Source organism: Odontomachus brunneus, unplaced genomic scaffold, assembly GCF_010583005.1.
Source record: "Odontomachus brunneus isolate Ranch 3 - 2012 unplaced genomic scaffold, Obru_v1 Obru_scaffold_092, whole genome shotgun sequence".
NCBI lineage: Eukaryota > Metazoa > Arthropoda > Insecta > Hymenoptera > Formicidae > Odontomachus > Odontomachus brunneus.
The window spans coordinates 92,381-115,756 of record NW_022639542.1 but is presented as its reverse complement, the minus strand read 5'-3'; the positions used below and the strand labels follow the sequence as shown (position 1 = coordinate 115,756).

The 23,376-nt window shown below is 48.5% G+C and overlaps 1 protein-coding gene across 3 annotated transcripts in view; it reads right to left on the bottom strand.

Annotated features, from left to right (window-relative positions):
• Positions 1-254: 254 nt before the first annotated feature.
• Positions 255-23,376, bottom strand: part of LOC116848238 (octopamine receptor Oamb) — a 72,702-nt gene continuing 49,580 nt past the window's right edge. For 2 of the 3 annotated variants that reach the window (XM_032824123.1, XM_032824121.1), the window contains exons 2-10: positions 15,422-22,854; positions 9,902-10,039; positions 9,229-9,327; positions 8,885-9,012; positions 7,258-7,395; positions 6,481-6,769; positions 4,974-5,135; positions 3,940-4,283; positions 255-3,432 (exon numbers count right to left, since the gene is read on the bottom strand). In XM_032824123.1, the coding sequence (XP_032680014.1) occupies positions 3,318-3,432; positions 3,940-4,283; positions 4,974-5,135; positions 6,481-6,769; positions 7,258-7,395; positions 8,885-9,012; positions 9,229-9,327; positions 9,902-10,039; positions 15,422-15,682 (1,674 nt within the window). In that variant the 5' untranslated portion in view covers positions 15,683-22,854 and the 3' untranslated portion in view covers positions 255-3,317. The remainder of the gene's footprint in view (positions 3,433-3,939; positions 4,284-4,973; positions 5,136-6,480; positions 6,770-7,257; positions 7,396-8,884; positions 9,013-9,228; positions 9,328-9,901; positions 10,040-15,421; positions 22,855-23,376) is intronic. The other variant, XM_032824124.1, reaches the window with a different exon arrangement.

Genomic DNA, 23,376 nt, shown 5'->3' with positions numbered 1-23,376 from the left:
GAAAACGTTTCACTGGTATTAAATCCACGATACACAATTCTTCTTCCTTCATAGGACAGCCGAACGCTGCAGCAGAGTCGTCTATTGTCCGAGAATCTGTCAACCGGCCGTGCGCCCTTACCGGCAAATTAAATTCCCACTCGCGCGACTCCCCACTCATAACGTTCGAAAATGCTTTTTTTACGACGACATCAGCAGTGCGATCTAAGCGAGCCAAGTGCTAGACTTTCTCATCTCGAAATCATGTACCCCGCTGTAATAAATCTTTATGTGTAGTGGGTTGCAAAACGGCTTATGCCCCTTTCTATCAACTTTAATTAATTTGATTTGTCATTTTAACGGGATTTACCAATCGCAACTGTCAATTCTGATTATGTTATTAATTATACATTATTATCCTGCAAATCCGTCGGTAATGACTGTCAATTTTGACAGTTTCGTGAATTCCAAACTTCGTTGGACCTGAACCGTTTTACAAGCCGCTGTACTCGTCAAAGCGTGTCACGTATGCGTAAGCGAGAACAATTGACAGAAGTTAGATTATAATTACCTGTTGCTGTATAATTGACACTGCAACAAAGGGAAGTCACTGTCATCTGCGGTGTACGTATCTCGAAAGCGTTCTTCTCCCGTTGACCTCCTTGACCTGGACGAAACGTGGATAACGAGGGCTCACAGCTCTGTTCGTACGTATTCACATATTTTATTCTCATCCGTGTGTTTCTTACGTATTTATACGATATACATATCACATAATACACGAATCACGCATTGAAGTCGATCGGCCGTCTCGCCGCCCCCTCTCGCCGAAATAGAAACCTAGCTAAAGGGCAACGATCTAAAAGGGGGATGATGAGTCCTTCAGCACGCGAGCGTCGGAATATAATCGTGTCGCTGCTCGGCGCGTATTGCTTTGTTTTGTGCCGTGTAATAACATGTGTTGCGTACACGCGCGCGGTGTATGTAATACAACGACGTGACATGATGTCCTTTATACACAGTCGCGGGCTTACGTAGAAAAAAAAACGTGGAGGATTAACGGCATCTCCGAGAGTCGTAGCCACGTTCCAGCTGTGTCTTGGAAAATCACGCGAATGCGGAAAGTAGCAAGCCGGAGGAGGCTGAGGAAACAGAGAAAGAAATAGAGAGGGAAAGAAGGCGGGATGGAGGAGAAGAGAAAGAGAGAGAATTCTAGAAGAAGGAAAAACAGCAATAGCAGGTAGAGGAGGAGAAGAAGGAGGAGGACGATGAGGAGAAAGGAAGAGGAGAAACGCCGACTTATACGAGTGTGCGCGCGAAAACATCGGTTTATGTAGAAGATAACGACATACTTAGCGTGTTATTGCGTACACATAGATACCGATATGTACATAGACCTGCTGTGGCGCTCGTTATACCCGCGTCTCTCGAACACGTCTCTCTTCGATCGCCGAGAGCGATGGCGGTGCCGGTGCATTCGGATGGATCATTATCGAGCGTCGATGACTTCGGGTCTCCTAGCGTGAGTCTTCATTAACGGCGACGCGAAACGTGTCATGGTTAAAGGGCCACGACACGACCGACACAACGACCACCGATGTCGGAGTTAGTCTAGGAGTGACCGGTCGACCGTTTATCCCGTCGAAGTTGGCGTTAAGAGGACGCGGAGATCAAATACGACACGCGGCTCCATGAATCATCGTGATTTTGGGATAAATGGAGCAATCGCGAAGTGGTGGTGGGCTTGCGTGAGAGGAAAGCGAGCGATCGGGGATTCTGGCTGTTCTGATCGGAGGTGGAAAGAGGTGCGCGATCAGTCGCGAGACGAATGTAGATAGAATGTGGATAGAAACATCCAATTATTGGTATTCAATTATTGACCCCCCTGAGTCATTGACGCTCTACAAGAATCTGGATTTTCTGGCGACCAACGGCAGTTGTTTACCTTTAGTTTTAGTTGTGAACCTCTCTTTCCGAATACAAACAAGAAATCTAACTGCAATATTGGTTGCTAGAAAAACCAGTCTCTTTTTTTCTTCCAGACTCAATTTTCTAGAATCAACCCAAGTCGAAATTTTAGTCCCACTTTCGACATGAACTTTTTGACATCTGTATGTTCTGAGAGATCAGTGCGTATTTAATACACATGGAAGTCCTACTAAGCGCCTCTAAATGACAGAAAACGTACAAAATATTACCCGTGAGTTTTATAGGGAAAACCTAAGAGACCTCTCGGCAAAGTTAGCAGGTTAATAGAATTGAAAGAGATTGATATACGCTTCAGAGTATTAAAGTGGAAATGTTAAATGGAATATTAAGGTCGAAAGTAGGATTAAATTTTCAACTCGGGAATGACTAAGGGGATGTCAATGGTGGGTTGTTTCACCGCGATAGTGTGCGCATCGTTCGAATCATCGTTTCGAGGTGATGGTGAACGAACGAGCAATTACTCCGCGGCGATACGCGCGGGATTCACGTGACATTGAAGTGTAACTTGACGATGGGGCTCGCTATAATTCACCAGACGGTGGTCACTCGCGAAAGACGAAAGACCGTTCTTCATAAGCTCTTAACGTAGCCGACGTACAAATCGAAGCGAAGCACCGCGAAAACGGTTTCGCGAGAAGCGCGCGCGCGCGTGATGAGATTCGCGTCTCTCTTGCGGGGCTGGAAGTCGTTTTTCTCCTCCGTTTCCTCGTTGACTTCTTCCCACGAATTTCCTCACGACGATCGCGCCCATACGCGCGACGAAGAAGCTTGCCGCGTTCCCAGCTGGACGCGCCGGGATTCAATTCCACGGAAAAAGGCCGCGCACACTTTGGCACACTCCGTGTTTCGGGCGAAGGTCGGTGTCCCCGCCGACGGTCACCACGTCGAGCTTATCGGCCGGAGGTGGACGCGAGGGTGAGCCGAGTCGAATGGCGAGCTACTCGCTGACTTTCTTCAACGGATAACGGAATAACAGGAGAGCTGAACGAGTCGCCCGCCGCTCGCTCGTCCACTTCGATCCCTCGCGCGCATTCGCGACAACCGCAGGGATGATCGTGTTTCCCGGAGCAGCGTCCAAGTCGCGGCGTGTTCGTCGCGAAACGCGGACGCGCGCGACGTGTCGGTCAGTCTGTGATCGGCGCGGGACGTGCGGCCGGATGGTCTAACGTTGGCACTCCGAGGGCGTCGGCGGGTGGTCCGCGTGACGACGCCGCGCGACGCGACAGTCCGACGACGTGAGCCCGGGCGTCCGACCCGCGGCACCGCCGCCGTCAGAAGGAGAAGATCCTCGCCTTGGAGGACCTGGAGTTGAAGACGACGCACTGCGCGCCGGGCCGCACGTGCTACGATCATCTGGACTCGCTCTGCGAGTGGGTCGGATCCGACGCCGGATCGAGGTCCGAGTCGTCGATGGAGATCCCCTGCTGAGGCGCGCGGATCGAGTAGCTCGGACTACGCTCGTTCCTGCGGAGAACACACAAAGGACCATGCCCGTGAGAGACGCCCGCGATTGTCCCGCGACTCGATTCCGAAGTGGTTAACGCGATTCCGCCCAGCTAATTGGATTCTGTTCATTAGTTACATCATGCTTCCCACCTCGGCGGCGAAGCGAACGAGTTCTCTTTCTCTTTTTCTCGCCCTCTTTCTCTCTCTCTCTATCTTTCTCTCTCGCGTGTTCTCGTCCCTCCGCTGCGTTACTTTGATCTTTCCTACGTTGTTCAAGCTTATTCGCGCGAATCTCGTAATTCCCTGAGCAAATTGGAGTAGGAGGATTAAGCGATCTTGGGGTTTCGAAAATTTGCGGGAGGCACGCTTGCGGAGCGTGCTGGAGCTCGACTTTGAAATCGCTTCGCGCAGATCCGAATCGTGCTTCGTTCTCCGAGAGATCCAGGTAGGATCGTTCCCGAAAGAACGTTCGCGCAATTATCGCGCGCGCGTGTTTCACGAAGAATTGTAAGGGAAAACACTGACCTCATTGCCAATTGACTGCCGTCGCTGCCACGTCGCAGGGTGTTGGCGCGTCGCTTGCAGAAACACTTGCAGATAATCCTCTTGAAGGCGAAGCGGAAGTCCTTGCTGAAGAGAGCGTAGATGCAAGGGTTGATCGCGGAATTGCAGTATCCTAGCCAAAACAAAACGCTGAAGACGGTTGGATGGATGCAGTTCGGGCAGAACGCGCGCACCACGTACATGGTGAAGAAGGGCAGCCAGCACACGATAAAACCGCCGACGATGATGCCCAACGTCTTCGCCGCCTTCGTCTCCATGCGAAACCTCTTCACCTGCGCACACGACCTCTCGTGATCTCTCGTTCGCTAGATATTTCATCGGAACTATTGCCATCATTATTTTCGCAAGTTAGATTAATTTTCACTGAGGTGTGTGTATGTGTGTCACCGCGACATTAATTCTCATCGACTCTCATCTGAGACAAAAATTAATTCCCATAGAAATTTCACATTCATCAAGTCGCACGACCTCAATCAATGAATCTTACTTAGGAGACTAAAGACATTCGACGAGTCTATTCATGCCACGTTAGTTTAACCTTTTGCTCCCCAAGATATCATAGAAAATTTCTTATAAAGTCCTAAAAACACCACGACAACGCCTTTCGAGTTCTGGATCTAAACTGCATGGAAACAGTATGGTTGGCCCACACAAATCTGGTTATACTAACCAGATTTAGATGTCAGCCAATCATGCTGGTTTTTCCATGTGACAACCACAGGTTCTAAGATCGATTCCTATAGTCCTGTGTTCTCCGGATTTTACGAGAAATTCTGGATAGTTCTACTATGATCCTCTGGGAAGAGCTAACACCACCTCTATCACGAGTTCTTTCATCATTGCGTCCCAGATACCGTTCGCTGGTCAGTCACAACGTTCATGAGTCTTTTACGCGGCTTCCGGCATTGCTCGTTCGTTCTCATACGCGCGAGAAATAGGCTCGACAGCCCGAGCTGAGGTATCAAAGTGGCACTGACTGGCTGATATGAACGCACTTGGGCCTTTATGTTCCTCTTCCCCATCTTCATCACCCTCGGCTTCTCCTCGCAGCTCGGCGTTATCTCGCGCAGCGACAGCTCGTCGCCAGTCACCTGACTCTCGCAGCTGCTCCGTCTGCTCAGTCTCTTGCTGCTGCCGATCCTATTGACACCGCCGACCTGGAAGAGAATTTAACAAGCTGGCCTTTACGACGACCCACACGCTGCACACATCGCGCGCGCGGGTCTATAAAATACGTATTCACTTTCGCGCGGGATTTACGGGGCGCTATAAAACGGCCGTTCCCACATGACGAACGACGGGCTACTATCGTCGAAAAGACGCGCGTCACGATCAGCGGCGGCGTCAGAAGGCGTCGATCGGAAATCTCGGGTCTTGCATTTCCTCAAAAGCGAGATCGAAGTGCAAGACGCACGATCACGGGCGAGTGAAAGTTTTCTCGGGATCAGAGGAAGAATTATGCGTATTTAACAGCACTAACTGTTCGCTCGTCGATTGTCTTCGATGACGTCAGAAGCGAAAAATCGTATGCCTATAATTTTTGTGTTACACGTTGAAATGAAAAGATATACTGAAACGTCACATGTGATCCCGTCACGTAATCGCGCGATATCAACGATCATATGCAACATAAAAAGAAAATGGATGCGTGTGCAATATCCTGCTTCGCGTTATGTCCGCCTGTAAATCCGCGTGCTCATACGCGGCAGAATAATCACGATCGACGATTTAGATGGCAAATAAAAGCTCGGAGGTTGGCGTGAAAACAAAACAACGGCAGGAAGGGGAGAAATGGTGCGTTTATACGGCCCGATAGCGTCCGATCAAACGAGTACCTCGGCTTTGCCGAACAAAAACTGATAACCCTTGATTCGTTTCGTTTTGCAAAACAGTCCCCACCGCTCGATTGTCGATAAACAAAGCGCATGTTGTGCTTCAAAACCCCTTCGGATTGCGAAATGTCGCCGACGCAATGTGTGAAGGAATTCGCTCGCTTTGATTACTTTTGATAATGGCCTTTCGAAAAAAGAAATCTCGCGAGTTTCTCATGAATGTACAATTCTAATTTGCAGACGGAATGATTCGCGCGACTTCTGAGTCTCTAAGCACTCGTCGCAGAAATTATAAGAGAGGTCATGTCGAAATCAGCCAGTCGTGTCAAAAGTCGGATCAGTGGCGACCGATTGAAATGTTCTAAAATAATCGGCAAATTAACAGTCAAAATTAATCAATCGTTATATACAAAATTACAAACAAATTTTAAAGCAAATTTTAATTATCGATTAATACAATGAATTATCAGTCAAACTTGCACTCGATTATATACTGATTAATAATTAATGTCACTATGCTGATTCAGATGCGCCACGATCCTTTAGTTTTACCTTTGAAGAATTTCCGTAATTTTTCAGTGAGAGAAGCACGAGGAAGGAGATTCTGTCGTCAAAGGATTAATTATCGCTCGGGCGATGCGAAAGCTCCACTTCTTGAGACCCAACTCACCTTCAGATGCGTGTTACGCGAGACTGGACAAAGCTGCGTTTGCGTCTGCCCGTTGCTGTAATGCACCGAGATTTGCGAACACCTCGACGGCGTCCTCTCGAGGGTGTTGCACTTGGTGTTGAGCGTCTCGGAGCTGGGGTAGGAGACCGAGATCTTGATCTTCTCCCGTTTGACGGAGCAGCGGCTGCTCGAGTCCGGGCTCCTCGAGTTGCCGTTATTGCTTCCGTTCTGGAGGCTACCGCGGCCGCGGTGTATTCTTAAGGTCAGTCTTTGTTCGTCGAATCTGCACCTAAGAATAGGAACGAGTCGCGCTCTTACGTAGGTGCTCCATTATGTTCGCTCTGGAGAAGCATAACAAAGCTCCCGCGGCATAAAGAGGCCTCCTCGCGCGCGAAAGGAAAGTTCAATCGCGAGTTCACAGACAGAAGGGAGCGAAGCACGGTGGTATGGCACGTTTTAAGTGTGAACTCTTACGCGCGATATTAGCCACGAAAATAACGATATAATAACGGGGCATAACCAATCTGACTATCGACATTGCACGCTAATCATTTATAAACGCAGAGAGACGTTGAAAGGAATCGATAAGACAAAAAAAGTAATATAAAATAAGAATCATTTAATAGGAACTTTAAAAATTCTAGAATAAATTTTGAAATAAAAATTCCAAAAAAAGCAATTCCGAAGATCTTCATAAAAATTCGCCACGACGATCATGGGACGGGAATTTCGGGAAGGAAAATGGACAGCTGTCTATTTTTAGGGTTCAGGGTTTACCTGGTGCCGAGCATTTTCGAGGCCTTTGTTGTCCGGAAGCCTTGATTAATCGCCTTCGTCGTAGAGACCGCGGCGTTGTAGATCCGCCAATAAAAAAACATCATCACCAGCATCGGTATATAGAAGGAGCCTAGAGCGCTGCGACAGAGAAAAGAGCGTGATGTGGAGCCAACGTGGTTTCTCCAACATCCTGACCGCGCGTCACCCTGACCGCGGTTTCTCGTTTCCCGCGGCGACGAACCCGCGCCCCCGTTCGTCTCGTGTGTATCGGACAGTGCTCGGGCCGCGCGCAATTCGACGCAGACCACCGAATATTAATTCGACAGGCGGGATTTAACAAACGAGGCCGAGAAGATGCGATCGAGCGCTGCGGCGGCGATGGCGGCGGCCGAGCACTCGAAACGCATTCGGACGCACGCTCGAGTGCGTTAACGATTTATTAACTTATTGACCGCCAACGAACTGTGCATGCATGCATGCATATGGAGCGTCTTGATTGATGCATGCACGTAATACGATAACAACATGGAAATAGAAACAGTTATTACCGGCGCGGCCTGAACGACGCGGAATTTCGAGTTGCGGCAAAAGCACCAATAGCTGAACACTAATAACGATAGTAACTCTGGACATTTTTATTGGTTTGGTCTTTAAAAATACGAATATTTAAACTTCCAACATATCTATATATGCACAGAAAAAAAATCTTGCTTGGTGCAACCGAATGGGAACCAACTGAAAATTAGGTGATCAGAAGCGATACCTCTCTGTTATATAAACTAATATTTCTGTTGTCGCAACCAAAAATATTCGTCCGAACATTCAGTGATATTACAACTCGGTTGAGACAACTGAGAAAAATTGATTATACAGAAGTCTCATAAATGAATTTTTCTGTTCCTGCAGCTGAGTTTTCGTCTGATCCTTGAGGAAACCGGAAATTCGGTTGCACCAATGGAATTGTTTTTTCCGTGTATGTATATAAAATCGAATGTCTGTCTGTATATTCCCTATTAACCCCTTTGATCAATCTGGACTAAATTTTGCATAGTTTTGCAACAGAGAGAGACAGGGATAGAGTTGGGGAAGGGAGAGAGTGATAGACAATATAAATACATATATTCTACATCAAAAGTTTAAATTCGTATTTAGAAAATAATAAAGATGTCCAGAGTTAGGTACCAATGTTATTAGTGTCCCGGTATTGGTACTTATCTTTACTTATAATGTTCTGTCCTTGTTTCGCGAGAGCGTACGTTATTTGACCGCGCGGATTATTTCGACGGTGTATACCGCAGTGATTAATCACGGGGGTTTAATCTCGACACGAAAACATCGAGGCCACGAAACGTGAGACCCGCGCGGATGAAATCGCACAATAATTTATTAACGAGTAGGAGAACGAGGGAGAACGGCAAATTCTACGCGCATCTCTCGCCGTCGCTGGGTCGGTCGTTACCATTGAGAGTGTGCGATAGCATGCGGGAAGCCAATTTGCCCCGACGTGTAAAGCACGATGGTGAGAGAGCTTGAGCGCACGCGCGCTTTTTCTATCTCGCGTGTGTCGTGATACGTCCAACAAATTTCGTTAGACGAGACGCTGGGAGGACGACCTCGGGAGACCTACCTGTAGACGACGTAGCCGGCGTCGTTGGTCAACTCGCAAATCCATGGACACGGCTTGACCGGCACGAGAATAGTGGTAGTGTTGGACGGGCTGTACAGCGGGAACGTCACGTTGTACGTGGGATGCGACTGTGAAAACAGAGAGATAGACAGACAGGTGGATAAAGAGAAACAAAGAGAGAAAGAGAGAAAGAGAGAGAAAGGGAGGGAAAGTGTGGGTGATGAAACGTGTGGAAAAGAAAGAAATGACCCGGTTATCGAGCCGGACAGGCGGGAGAGACTCGACAACGAATGACTAAAAATCAACTCTCGTAACAACGGAGCGGATTAGCCGCGGTTACGTACCCGTTTGTCCTTCCAGCCCACCAGAGGCGGGAAGCAGATGACGAAGCTTAGGACCCAAACGGCCGCCACCAGCAGCCTGGCCCTCTTCGTCGACATAAGCTGGATTTACGGAAACGAAAGGAGAGCAGATTAATGAGCGGCTCCCGCGAAGAGTCACGTAGGCATGCGATCATGATACAAATAGATACTGTCGACTTATCAGCGTTTTAGCTCGGCGTTTCGCTTCGATGCTCTGCTGGTTTTCCGATATGCAGATTTACCTTGACGAAGGACAAAGCCGCGCCTATCGCTATTACCGACTCGTGCGATTTTTCAATAAACGTAGGCAATTAAATTTTTCAACAATTTCAAACAAATCTAATAACTTGGACAATTAATAAGAAAAATCGGCTTTGAAACTGAGCGTGACGCACAGAAGATTTCGAATAGAACGAATTTTCGAGACAAATTGAAAGTCAACAAGCGGATGTAACATTGTGATTGGAACGTTGCTTCTGCTTCGTGTCTCGTGCCTCGATCGGAAATACGCTCGCATCGCGCGGGATATCTGTATCGACAGATAGTTGCGTCATGTATGAACGCGCCGACCTGGACGAATCGATCGATTGTGTAACGCACGCCGAGCTCGCCGGGATAATCGTTCTCACGCAGGTAGGCACTGAATGGTACTTGCCTGAGGATAACTGACCGGCCTGGTCACAGCCAAGTACCTATCCAAGCTGATGGCGCATAAATTCAATATCGACGCGGTGCACATCCAAACGTCGACCGCCAGCCACACGGAGCACCAGAAATCTCCGAATATCCAGACCTTTCGACGGGAAGGAAGAAAGAAAGAGAGAGAGAGGAGGGAGAGAGAAACGTTTAAGAGAAATATGCGCGCTACTACATGTCAATAGAACCCACGCGGGGACTCTCTTCGTGAGTCAACGTATTTACTATCCAAGATACTCTCTCCAAGTTTGTTGGAGTGGAATCTCGTCGGAAACTGAATGAAAAGAGGTAGTATTTTAACTCGAAGCGAAAACACTGCCACTCGAGATCGCAAAAGCGAATGTTTCACTCCAGCTTTAGGGTAGATCCTGACTCCGTGAACAATGCTAATAGTTGTTACTTGAGACTTAGGCGAGATACTCAGATTTAGATGTGATGGAGTAGATGTGATTTTTTTCAGTTAAATTGTGATTACAAATGTCATGTTACATATATTATGCGATTGAAATAAAAAGAACTCAAATCTAGCTCTGGATTTATATCTGAGTATCCCACGTGAGAAAAAAGATGGCAAACAAAGTATGTATATCAAATGTAGTCTTCAATTTCGAATGGGAATATTCACGGACAATTCGCAAAACTTATACTCTACATGAATAAAAAATCGCTCGAATTCAAGTGACTCGTTCTAGTTTTTCATTGAAACTTCACTCCAAGAAATTTATAGAGAGCGAACGAACAGGCAACGAAATGGCACCTCGTCTCGACCGAATTCCAACGCGACTGTCCTTCGTATAATTACTGAAATGAAAAATTAACTACAGGGGATTAAGGCGCGAAACGACGTTTGATTGGATCCTCTCGTTGATGGAAAGTGCTAAATTCAAAGTCCAGCGAGACGAGGTAAAAAATCTCGCGACAGTCAGGATCAAAAACTTGTCGCGAGCAAAAGCGGATTTATTATCGCGTGCAATTGCTTCATTAGCGGGCGTTTATTTTATAATTTTGGCGCGTAAAGCACAAAGCGCGGACGAACAAGACGACGGGTCGAGCACGTGTCAATCGGGCGGATTCTCATTCAGGTCGATGGTGATTCACAATGCAATCACGTACAATGGAATCCCGTACTGCGCCGCACCGCACCGCGCGGTATGCGCGTCTGCGCGGCGCGTTTGCACGCACAATGCATTCGCATAATGACGGGCAATATAACGCGCGCGAGCGCTTCTACGCGGAACGGCAACCACCTGTTCAAAATTAGCTTCACCTACGAATCTAACGCGTATGCATTGGCATCCAGCAATTAGCCCTCATTATTTGCCGCGGGATTTCTACTACGACTCGCGTCCTCAATTCGTGCTGTCCGTCTTCTGTCCGTCTGTCTATCTGTCTGTCTGTATGTTTTATCCCTCTACTAGCAACGCGACATGTACTAAAGGATCACTCCGAAAAGTTTCCCCTTTGAGAACGCCCATTCTCGGGGTTGTCGCACGTAGTCGATAGGAAAGAGAGAGGACCTCACACTCGTCTCTCACACTTTTGTGCGAGGAAAATGTCAATCTTTGCGCGCCCGCAGTTCGCGTTATTGCTGCTGCTTCATCCCCGTCGGAGTAATAAGCGCTCACGGGATGTGCGCGAGAGAGCATCGTACTCGACCGACCTCTCGACCGGAAGCAGGAGGCGACGAGGAGGAAAGACCTTTTTCCTCGCGGAAAGAGTGTATTGCGATAAGTGCGCTAAGAACGAAGGAAAGAAGAGCTAACTCGTGCTATATCGTGTAAACTCCGGCTAAATGGAGCACCTCGTTTCGAGTCGGGCTAAGAGAAGCTCGCTGCCTCCATAACCGTGCCATCTACCATCCACCGACCTCCGTTTCCGGTTGCTCACTGAATACACGCACACACGCACATGTACAGGTATCTAGGCGCGCATACATGGCGAATATCACAGACACGTGGGACTCCGAGTTCCAGGCTGGAAGGACCGAAGGGAAAAGCCAACAAACTGTTGCGCCCTCCGCGAATCCCGCTTAAACCGGCACGGCTCGTTGCGACTTTGGGATAAAGTGCCGTTCTACCGACTCGTCTTGCGACTTCGTCTTAATCGTATCGACGTCGGAGGCTCGGAAGGATAATGCAACGAGTCCTCGAAGATAGACGTCGAAGCTAGAAGACCGTGTCCTGTCTACGTCTTACGATAAAGATCTTTTTCGAACGACGACGCAGTATCTTCTCCAGATGGAAATCGCCGACCGGAAATAATATCCCGTCAGATTTGCTGTGCACAACGAAGAATATATCGTAGCATGCGAGAAGGCAGCCTGTTCGCTGGGGAAACGCCGGACGTCGAGGAAAAAGCGGTGGCCGCGCGTCGTGCAGGTCGCTTCCTGCAACAGCCTCGCCGAATAGGCAACGGACGAGAGGTGTATTATGGCGAGAGCTTACAGCATCGAGGAATATACGATTTTACGCGGATCACCATTACGGCGTCATAGAGATTTCGCGGGAGCGAAACATCTGAGGTGGATGCAACTGCGCGGCGAAATATCCGAAACAAGATCCGTAGTTGCCGGGAATTATCCTCAAATCGCGATTGCTGAAATCCGTACCGCTTTTATAAACTTGGGTTTCGTACCGAAACATCCCTTTTGAGGAAAATTTCACTGAGAACCTATAATCTAATGTGAAGAGAGTACGACCTCGCCAAATCGTGATTTTGCGACTGCCAAATTCGGTAATTCATGGGAGGATCTCGTTGTTTCAAACAAATCATGCACGCGCTGAATTATCCTTTCTCGAACGTATGCGGTGAATCTACCTTTCTTGTTCAAACTATCCTTCAACTTCAAATTGAGATGATATTAAATTATCATTTCTCCATTTTCAGATGAATTAACTGTTGATTGACTTATCAATTGGCTCCATTTTAAGCTCATATAGGTCGCATTTTCTATATTAAATTGTTCCTACTTTAAGATAGACTTTAATATATTCGAATATTTTGAAAATCCGCAATATATATTAAATATATTACTATGAGTTTTCAGTAAAATTTTCATCGAAAAGAACGTTTTGAAGTGGAATTAGGGTGACCAGTCGCCCCGAATTTTGCGAGGCATCCCGATTTTCGGCATTTAGTGTCATTTGTCTTGATTTGTCACATGACGTAAAATAAATGACATAAAATTTTATTATTACTTATTATTTGTGTAATAAGAGTACATGTTATGCTGATTGTTCTTTGAATTTATTTCAAGAATTTTATCAATCTAATTTTAAACCAATAATTTATATAAAAAAATAATAAAAGGCTACGTTCTGTTTTTTGATATTGACCTAATAATAACCTAATAATAAATAACATATAATAACCAATAAATTGACATAATAATGGATAAATATGTTACTTGCCTACCTACTCCATGCAACTCACGTGTATCTAATTTATTTAACCCACGTGTATCTAATTTATTTAACCTATTCAAAAAATTAATATGTCAAGATATATCTGTATATGTATAATAACCAAGAGAAGAGATATGTTTATACGTTAATATTGAAAGGTATTTTGTAACCAATGAAAAAAACCTGATATTTTTGTGTCCCGATCCTTTAAAGTTGATACCCCGAAATTTGTCGATGAAAAATTGGTCACCCTAAATGCAACTCTGAAAGGTGATGTTGTCGAATTTACGAAATACGCGCGCGTCTCCGCTTTATCGGACAATATTCACTCTGGCATCGTAATAATACGCGTCCAATGTACGTTATACGGCAGCCGGATATTGTGAGAGGATATCGCGAGAGGATATTCGAGCGAGAGGCTGCACCTCTCCATCCCGCTGTAAATTGCACACTTTAGCGAGCGCGTGAAATTTCGCCGTGCCGACGCGATTGATGCTATTGTGCTCGACCGTCGCGTGAAAAACGTACTGCTATTACTATCGGCTGCGACGAAGTGAACGCCGATTCAAGATGCAGGCCCATTGACACGACGGTTGAAAACGCGGGATGTCGTTGGTACGCTGCCACTCGATATAAAACGCGATACCGGGCTCGTCATGTCACAGCGTACAGTCCCGATCGAATTTTCTCCGTCACTGTTTTCCATCGATTCCGCCCGACGATGCTCGTTGATCCCTCGTGTCGCGCTCATAACGAATGGCAATCAATGCGACGTCGGTGTTCATTACTTTTTTCCCTTTAACCAAACAAGTCAAATTATGTCCGAATTAATCGACTCACTCTCCTAAACGCGGATCGTTTACATGGAACACAGTCGCGAGCCCTTCACCCGTGAATACCACATCGTACAACAATTATTTTTAAGCTTGGAAGTAATAAAAATACGAAGGACAATTCTATGTTCCCGGATGTTCTCGTTTTAAAGGCATGTTTTTTCTTCAATATTTTTTTGCCATTCGATCGTCGATCGTCGATGGCACACAGTAGTGTAGTCAATGGCGAAAAGGTTGCAACCTTTTGTTTCTTTTTTTTCGCAACATATCCGCACCCAGCAGGAGAGAATTTGTTTTTAATAATTGCCGATAAATAAACTTGCGTCGAACAATGCGTTTTCCGCAGCTTATCGGGAAGAAAATATCGCTGTCCCTCTGCTACCGACTATACACGAAAAAAAAAGATTGGTTGAATTAACCGATGGCGAACTGAATATGCTTTAGTTGAAGGAAATAGGATTTCTGTTGCTCGGGAACCGAATTTGGTTCATAAGAACTAGAAATTCTGTTTCTTCTAACTGAAATGCTTTTAATTCTGTCATGTTGATTTAACCAATATTTTTTTCCTCCGCGTACATAATTATAAAGAATATTACATACAGAAAAATATCATTCTAAGAAAAGCGATTTCCCAATTTACTTCTGTTCTTTGAAATAATGATTGTCTTCAATAAAAAGTATATTTTCTTGATAATATCTTAAAATATTCTGTCACAAAGTTGAGAAAAGCTCATTATTATTCAAAATTAGAATTTTTAGTTTTATTCTCTTTACACAAAAATATAAAATTTTAATAAAAAAATTGACTCGTCTCTATGTGGTAATGAAAGCGAATTTCTGTTTGAATTTAATATGCTTGGTTAAAATGCTTACCAGAGGATTCAAAGTATAAATTTGATTTTTATAACGAATTTGTGATTTGCGGGTATATAAATACTTGTTAAACATTTAAAATAAATAACTTATTCGAACATAGTATGTAGTTTCTCCTGTGTATACAGATACATTAAGAAAAAAGTACTCGAAAATTTACTCTTGTGGAATATAAAATTCATTCGCAGAAATAAACTTCACTTTACAGAAATCGATTTTATTTCACCAAAATAGACTTTTTATTCTACAAACCAAGTTTTCGAGTATTATTTGTTGGCGTAGAATACAATGTGAACGAGAGAAAGAGAGAGAGAAAAAGAGAGAGAGAGAGAGAGAGAGAGAGAGAGAGCTCGTCACGAAGACACTCACCTTAAAAACCTCCCAGGCAGCGCTGAATGGCAGGACGGCGGTGCCGACCATCAGGTCGGCGACGGCCAGGCTGACGATGAACATATTCGTCACGTTCCTCAGCTTGCTGGTGTAGCAGACGGCCAATATGACCAGAACGTTACCGACTATCACCATGACAGCCACGAATACCAGAAGGACTAGAGTAACCAGGTTCCATAGGCTTGACCACTCGACGCCGTCGTACAAAGCAGCGCATGCGGTGGCGTTCAGCTCTCGCATATTTAACTGTCGCGGTCCTCGGGTGCGCCCATGCTATCCTGTCGAGGGACTCCGGGGAACGTTGTGCACGATGTCGTGGAGGACGAGGACGGCGGCGAGGAACTCGAAGGAGCGCGCGGGACATCTCGAGCCGCCATCACGCATGGGTCCGAGTTCTTCCATGCGGGTTTCGCGTCGACACACTTGACAGCGCGCACTTGTAGTCACTTATCGACACTGATCCCCGCGGGTTTCCCCGTGGAAATACAATACGACGTGTACAATAACGCACAACTGACCCTGCCGCTTGATCGACTCGCTCGTTCGCGCGGGACGAGGTGAGCCTCGCGTGGGGTTGGAACTTGAAGAAGCTCTTGGTTTACTGTAGTTGTTCCCGAGGACCAAGAGTCACGTTTCTCCCGCGATTTAATCTATCGCAATGACCTCTGCTTCGCCCCGGCAGAGCGCGAGAACCGTCGCGGGGTTCTTATACGGCGATCCTTCGGGGAACGGGGTTAATCTCGAGAGCACAACGAAGATATTTTCTTACGTATAATCGACGAATGATTTATGAAAAATTTCCTTAATCTATCTTCTTACGCGAACTGCCTGTCCAGTCTCATTCAAGAATTCTGTCACGCTCGCGGGACACTGTCGCGCGCACGATTTTATTAACGACTGTTGTTTCGGAATTTCCCTTAAGGTTATCACCGGTTCTTTAAGAGGGAAAGAAGAAGGGGAAGTGATAGTCACGTGCTCGAGTTCACCAAACGGCACATAAGCACACCTCCGACCTCGTTGACCCGACACTTTAATGTTTTCTACGCGCTCTCTCCTCTGGCCGCTTCCTCGTCGAGATTTTCGTTTATCCTCGACCAATCGTGACGTTCACCGGGCTCCAGAGAGGCCGCTAATTAAAGTCCAATCGCCGTGAATTATCGCTGATATTTCCGCGAGATCACGCTCGGGCGAGCTCGTTAATGCGGCAACCGTCGAGTACGCTGAATGCCGATAGCAGCCGATACAGTGCTCTGTGCACTAGTCAATCCGGTGCTTTAATTTCGTGGTCGTGAATAGTACGCGGAACGTTGTTTCGGATATAATCGATAGCACTCCGCTCCACAAAGTACAACGCTGCTGTTCGCCTTGGATATCGTCTAACGTTACGCGGCCTGTAATCGACGGTGTTTCGCGACGAGAGGCTCTGCGGGAGTATCGAATTCGGGGAAGCTGGGATCTAGTGTTTCTCTCTTCCTTTCATCCCCAAGCAGCCTCTCTCTTTCTTTCTCTCTCTCTCTCTTTCTCTTCTCACTGCCGAATTTCGCGGCCCGAGTCAGATCATTTCGATTCGCGACTCCGCAGAAGCTTCCCCGATTTTGCCAGAAAGCAATCCCGTTCGTTCGCCAATTTTCCTGCGACGTGCTTTTTTCTGCCCCACGACGAGAAGCGCGATATCAGCCGCGATACCTCGATGCTATCACGATATCGTTCCGCACGTGAAGACGGCGCGCGTCGGGGTAGAGTAGCGCGCGAACACGCGAGAACGTCGCTACGGAAGGAAGCTACGTGAATGAATGAGTCGCCCTTAATCGTCCGTCAGCGTAGTCGTCGTCGTCGTCGCGTAGCGGTGGTGGTGGTGGAAATGCCGCGCGTCGCCGCTCGTCCCACGTGCGCAGTTCCATTAACGTTTTTCCGAAAAGGAAGCACGGCCGTGTATCCCACGTATCCTCCGAGCACTCCAGCGCACCCTGACACCGCCGACCCGGGTCGTCTTTTCCCCACCAGCCGTGGTGGAGAGCTGTCACGCGTTTTTTTCTCGCCGCCGAATATATTGCCGGTACCCGCGACACAAGCGCTCACTCGCCCCCGCAGGCTCGACCCCGCTCTGTATTGCCTCGGCTGCACTTTTCACGCCCCCGCACACACCACCCACGATGACTCACGTACCGGCACAGCTACTGCCACCGCCACAATCACCGCTACAAGCGTCACAGCCACCCCCTTCGACTTCTCGCCCTCTCCTCACGAAGATGCCGTTACCAAATCGAATCTGGCGGGACTCTTCCACCGTCTAGCTCCTTCCGTCCGCGAGATCGACGTTATTCTGCCAGAAATTGAAAACGGCCTCGCCGTAATCAGGAACAGTCGTCGGCCGACGTCCTCCGCTATTATAGTTGGTTCTTTTTCTCGAGAGAGAGAGAAGGGCCGAGTGCCTACCTCGTCTATTCTCAGGCCGCTTAGGAAACGATTTGCGACCGTCTGGGAAACCGTGGGCGAGTCTCTTCCCGGTATATAAATCGATGGCGATTTCACGAGACCCTGACGACCCTTGACGTTTCCACCCTCGTTCGCTCGTGCAGCTGTGTCGTCCGAGAAGTGTATGAAATCCTCCCGCGGGAAAGAATCGATGAGATCCGCGCGCTCCTTTCCCAGCGGAATCCTGAATCCCGCCCTTTGCTTATCTATCCGGATGATAACGACAAAAGGGTGGGAGCGTTGCGCCACCGTTTCCTCGGACGATCTGGCCGAAGAGAAGCCGGGCGCTCGCGCGATTTCTTGCCTGTCGTTCAATAAATTCCTGGCTTCGCGTTACCGTGCTCGCTGCAACTACTTAAGGACGCGCGGGGAATCTTCTTATCGGGCGAGAAGAAGAAGAAGAAGAAACGAGACTTTCACAACTTTGAGTACACACACACATATACACCCGCTCACCCAAACACATCTCACACACGATCGGATTCGCGCGAGACAGCTTACGATATTGCGATGCCCGTCGATTGAGCGCGCGGTCGTTGCGACGAATAAAAATTGTTCCACCGTCTAAATTTTTCAGCCCTCTCGCACCCTATCATGCGCGCGATAGGACCTGTCGGGGCGATCCCTATTGCTCACCTCGCAAAACGAGGTGGCGCGAATCCGATTCCTCCGCCTCTACGCACTGCCGAATATTTCACGATCCTCCGTCCAGTGGAAATCCCTTATTTCCTGGCTGCCGTTTTCTTCTTCAACGTCGGCGGAGCCTCCGTTACGACGATGAGCGCGTGCGAACGACGTGGTGCTCGGTACGCCTGGCAAGAATATTCAAACGCGCGGATTGAGTTTCTTTCGTCCTTCCATATTTAATAAGCGCGCGAGGAAAGCCACCGTCGGATAAAGAGAGAGGAAAAGAGAGAGAGATAGAGAGAAAGAATTATTCTTGTTTCGATGAAATCGTTTCCCGATTCTCACCACGCTCTCTCGTTCGCGGAAAGTTCACGCTTGCGCCTCGCGCCAAATTCTCACGGAGCGAGAATCCTGCCTTGTCTTCCTCCGCGCCTTCTCCGCCACCTCTGAGCTGTTCTCGCTGTTGTCGCCTGGCGCGAGATCACGGGTTGCCGTCGATCATCACAGCGGGAGGATGTCGGAGCGCGAAGACACGACGGCCCCCGGCACGAACGGAGATCCCTCCGCGATGGCACAGCCGTTCGTTTTCGTCGGGATGGTATCGGCGATTGGAAAAACGGCCGAGTCCCCGTGTGTATACGTGCTGTCCTTAACAAACGGAGTCTCGGAGCGCTCGTATTCGCCTTAAGTCTCGGAATCCCGATTCAGGACGCCCTACACGTGCGCGCGGGCGCGTCCGCGCGCACACTCGTCCCTCAGGATTACGCCAGCAGCGCAATGAATTTACTGTTACGTGTGGCCGACTGGAAATTGCAATCGCTTCCTTCGCAAGCCCCCCGTCAGCCGCCGGCTGACCCTCGCACGCGATCAGGGAAAAGGAGCAATCGGCGTTGGCGATGACCGAGCCGTTCTCTTTTTCGGCGACTTCCTCGAAGTACGATCACGTGCCGCCCGAAACGGCGAGAATTGAGTTTTCGGCGCAGTTGCCGACGATCTTTACTGTACGTTTGTTGCCACCCCGAAAATACAGGCTCCTGGGGGGTAGTTTCGCTGCCGAAAATACTGGGAACTCTCCGGATCAATTTCGTCCACGGACTTTGCGTCTCTCTTTTGCTCTCTTTCTTTCTCCTTCAGCCTCCCTGTCTCGCTCGCTTCCTCTCACCCCAGCGAGGAACGCGCGCGGGCGTTTTATTTGCCGGTCTCAATATCTCCGATCCCGTGTCGCGCTTCGTCTATTCTCGCGAAACCGCGGGCAAAAAATTTGATCTCCCCCACCTCGCGCCGATGACACCGAGGCTGGTATCGGAATCGCTTAGCAAATTACAAGATTTTCTTCCATCTTTGCGTCTTTCCTCTTCGTTCTGTTCAGGCTTGTTCTCTCTTCCCGACACGATTACTCGACGATCTTCGCGAGCGACGAGAATCTTCTATTTATCGGGGGCGACGTTGGGTTTTAGTCGCGAACGATTCTCTTCCTTGATGATGTTTCCTCCGTTGCCTCAGCTTCTCCGTTGATCTTCGTCATTGAAGAGCTTATATATTCTTCGCGAAAGTAAAACGCTTTCCAGCAGCTTCTAATTCGAGTTCGGGAGGCAACTCGATCGAGTCTTTCGTTCACTAGTCCGGATTCGCGTGGCTGCTTCGAAATTTCGATTTCTTCTTCTTCCCGCAATTTCCACCTCTCTCATTTCTCTTATTTCCTCTTCAATTAAGACGTCCACTGTCCGCTACTTCCCACCCCTTTGTCCGCACTCCCGCGAGTCTACACGAATCTCCAATTATCTTGGTACCTCGCGACTCCCTCGGCGTTTACCACGGGTCTTTCTTCTAGAGGATGCGGTGATTTGATACGTAGAGCAGATAGGATACAAAATGGAAACTGTTTTATTGTATGTAAATCGACCTTCAGGAATCGATTCAATCAAACTAGCAGTTACGATCGAACTCGAAATTCTGTCTCCGCTCAGCCAAAGAAGTCGCGTGAACAACCATAAGTGTGTCGTTCCAGCTTTGCTCCCGCGTGCACTGGGCGCGAGACACAACCATGTCTCTTGATACCAAATGAATTCCCAGCGATCCGTCTTGACACGGGTCGCGACTTATCCCTCGAATTCCGCCGGCACGCCGGATGAATTCCCGATGAGTTGATCCCGTGTCGCCACGGCTGCTCTTCCGCGTGCCGGAAGGCCAGAAGACGGACGTCAGATCGTCGCGGCGCGGCACACTAATGTCCACCGAGCGAGTCGAGAACCTTCCTGCCGGATTCTTTCGCGACGCCGGAGGAAAACGACCAGCGAGTTTCCAATACAGTTATTTCCCACGCTATGCTTCTCTCTTCTACCCCCGCGAAGTATCCTTTGACGTCCACCTCTGCTTGCCACGCCGAACCGAAACCTTCCCCGAGAGCGTGCTCCAACGACGCGCCGAAAACTCAAACTCCAACAACCGCGAGATTCTCGCTAATTAGAGGCGCAATTTTCGGCGGCCATAGGCGAGAATTCGCCACGGGTTTTTTCCCACGTCCATTGAACTTCCGTATATATTTCCGCGAGCGTACCGAACGGAAAATCTCGTTCTTTCGACTTAATTCTCTGCCCTCTGAAATATCTCTCCACGATGCGCCGAGCTGGCTTGAATCATCCGCTCAAATCCCGCCTTTTCATGTTTCGACCAATCAGCCCCGCCGCCACCCCCGGCGCTCCTCCGCTTCTTAATTGCCTCTTCTTCGACTTCTCCGCCGTTCGATCCTTTCCTGCCACTCGATCTGAACGTTTAAAATGCTCACTCGCGAGTAATAACTCGGCCTGTGCCCGCCTCCAGCTACTCCTCCCTCCTATATTTCTCCCCGACCGCCCCTGCGTCCCCTTTTAATTGTGACTCTTCCTCAATTTTATTATTACCTTTCCGCCGCTCCCCTTTTCCCCTCCGGATCCCCTCGCTGTCCGGATATTACGGAGCCCGAAGTTTCGCGGATTCTTTCGCGATCTCGTCGATGACGCGGAATGGCTTTATAACGAGCCGGCCGATCCTCTTTCTGCCGATGCGGCGAAACAATTTTTCGCCGAACAGAACGAGCCGTTCGCTCGCTCCAGCTATCGGCGGCTCGAGCCGAGTACCACTCGAGTTTGCTTCCTCAACGTCACGATTCTCTCCTCCTCTTTGGAGTTCGGCAAGCCTTCAAATATCGTCCCGCCTGGCCTCTTCGCCTAGCACGAGGCAAATTCCCGGCGACCTCGGGGACACGAGCGCGATCGTCCTCGCGTGGCTACCCCGAGACGCGCCAAGCTTCGACCGCGGGATGGAGAACGGCGTTCTCAAGTGATCGAGAACGGTGTCGAGGAGACCTCGACTCGCCCGTGATCGAGCTCGGCGAGCCGACACCCGACCGACGTTGTTCCTCTGATACGATGAGGCTCGTGTCTCGCCGACGTCGTTTATGCGGTCGTTGGAACACGACACGACTCTGCGTACATGTCCCGCTGGCTCCACGAAGGGGATTCTCTTCGGATTTGTGCGCGATCGGTACACGCCCTATGAAGACGTTAATAAGCACTCGCGAACGAGAGACGATACGGTTTCAGTACTGCCATCAATCTCGGACGACGCGGGAGTCTCGAGGCGTACAGATGACACTCGGGGAGAACGTGGTGCCACTCGTCGCGGGCGCGAAGGGAAAAAGGAAGGGCAAGGTACTCGCGACGACAATCGGCCGGTTCGATCGATACGGATTGTTGCCGCGACGGTTTCTCGGCGACGGCGCTGAGAAAGTCTACAATGTGATCAGTCTTTTGGCGGCGTGCACGCGTCGAAAGAGAGAGAGAACCTGCAGTCGGTGTTTAGGAATAAAGATCACAGTCTGTGGGGTGAGATTACGCTCGAGCGCGATCAGTCTCGTCTGCTCTCGTGCGTGTATTTATTTTTTGTGCTCCACTTCCGTCGATCTCTCTCTCTCCCTCTCTCTCTTTCTCTCTATCCCTCTCTCTCGTCCTCTCTCTGCCTCTCTGTCGTCGGATGTCCCTCGCCAATTTATAGCCCCGAGTACTCTCCGATGCGCTAAGTTATCTTCCAGCACCTGGCGCACTGTCTGTATCGCAGCAACCTGAAGAGAGCCTGCCTCTTGATGCGCTTCGATCGCATTATTTCGATCGACTGGGTCGAAAGCGCGACGGCTTCCCTAGGAGGACTTTGAGGAGCAGGTGGAGCAGGTGCAGAAAGTCCTCTTGTGGCACGAGTAATTCATTCCACGAGCACGCGCCTTCTCTGCGATTTATTCCGTTCTCGCGTTCATTCCATCCTCCGGGCGGCAGCGTCTGCAACAGGAAGCACGAGAAAAATCTCGCTGTTATCGCGGCGAGGACTTTGCGCGACGATGGTGGAACCCGATCGTGAAACCGACTTGTATCTCCGCGATACAGACCAACCAAATCTCGCGCAGTCTTCTCTCAGTATAGTGATACGTAGTATTAGACTTATTAATAACACTACCCAAGTGCCACATGTCGATCTTCTTGAAACTTTGCACACATGAAGTACATCGAAGAACATTAGACACGTATTTTTTAATTTTGGCTAACAAGGCATTTTAAGGTTAGGAAACGTATTCGAAAATTTAACACTTTATCATTTAGCACCGTGATAACTAATGCTACTCCTGAGCGTCATTCTTTTACAGCTTTTACGACATTACTCTATCATAATTTCATTGTCTGAATGTTTCTGAAGGCGCTAATTATGATTTTGACATTAGTTTTGCGAGATTCAAAAAACTTCTTCGAAACTGACTTTGAATAAAGTCTTTGAAATGTCTGCGATTTCTGTACGCCATTTTGGAT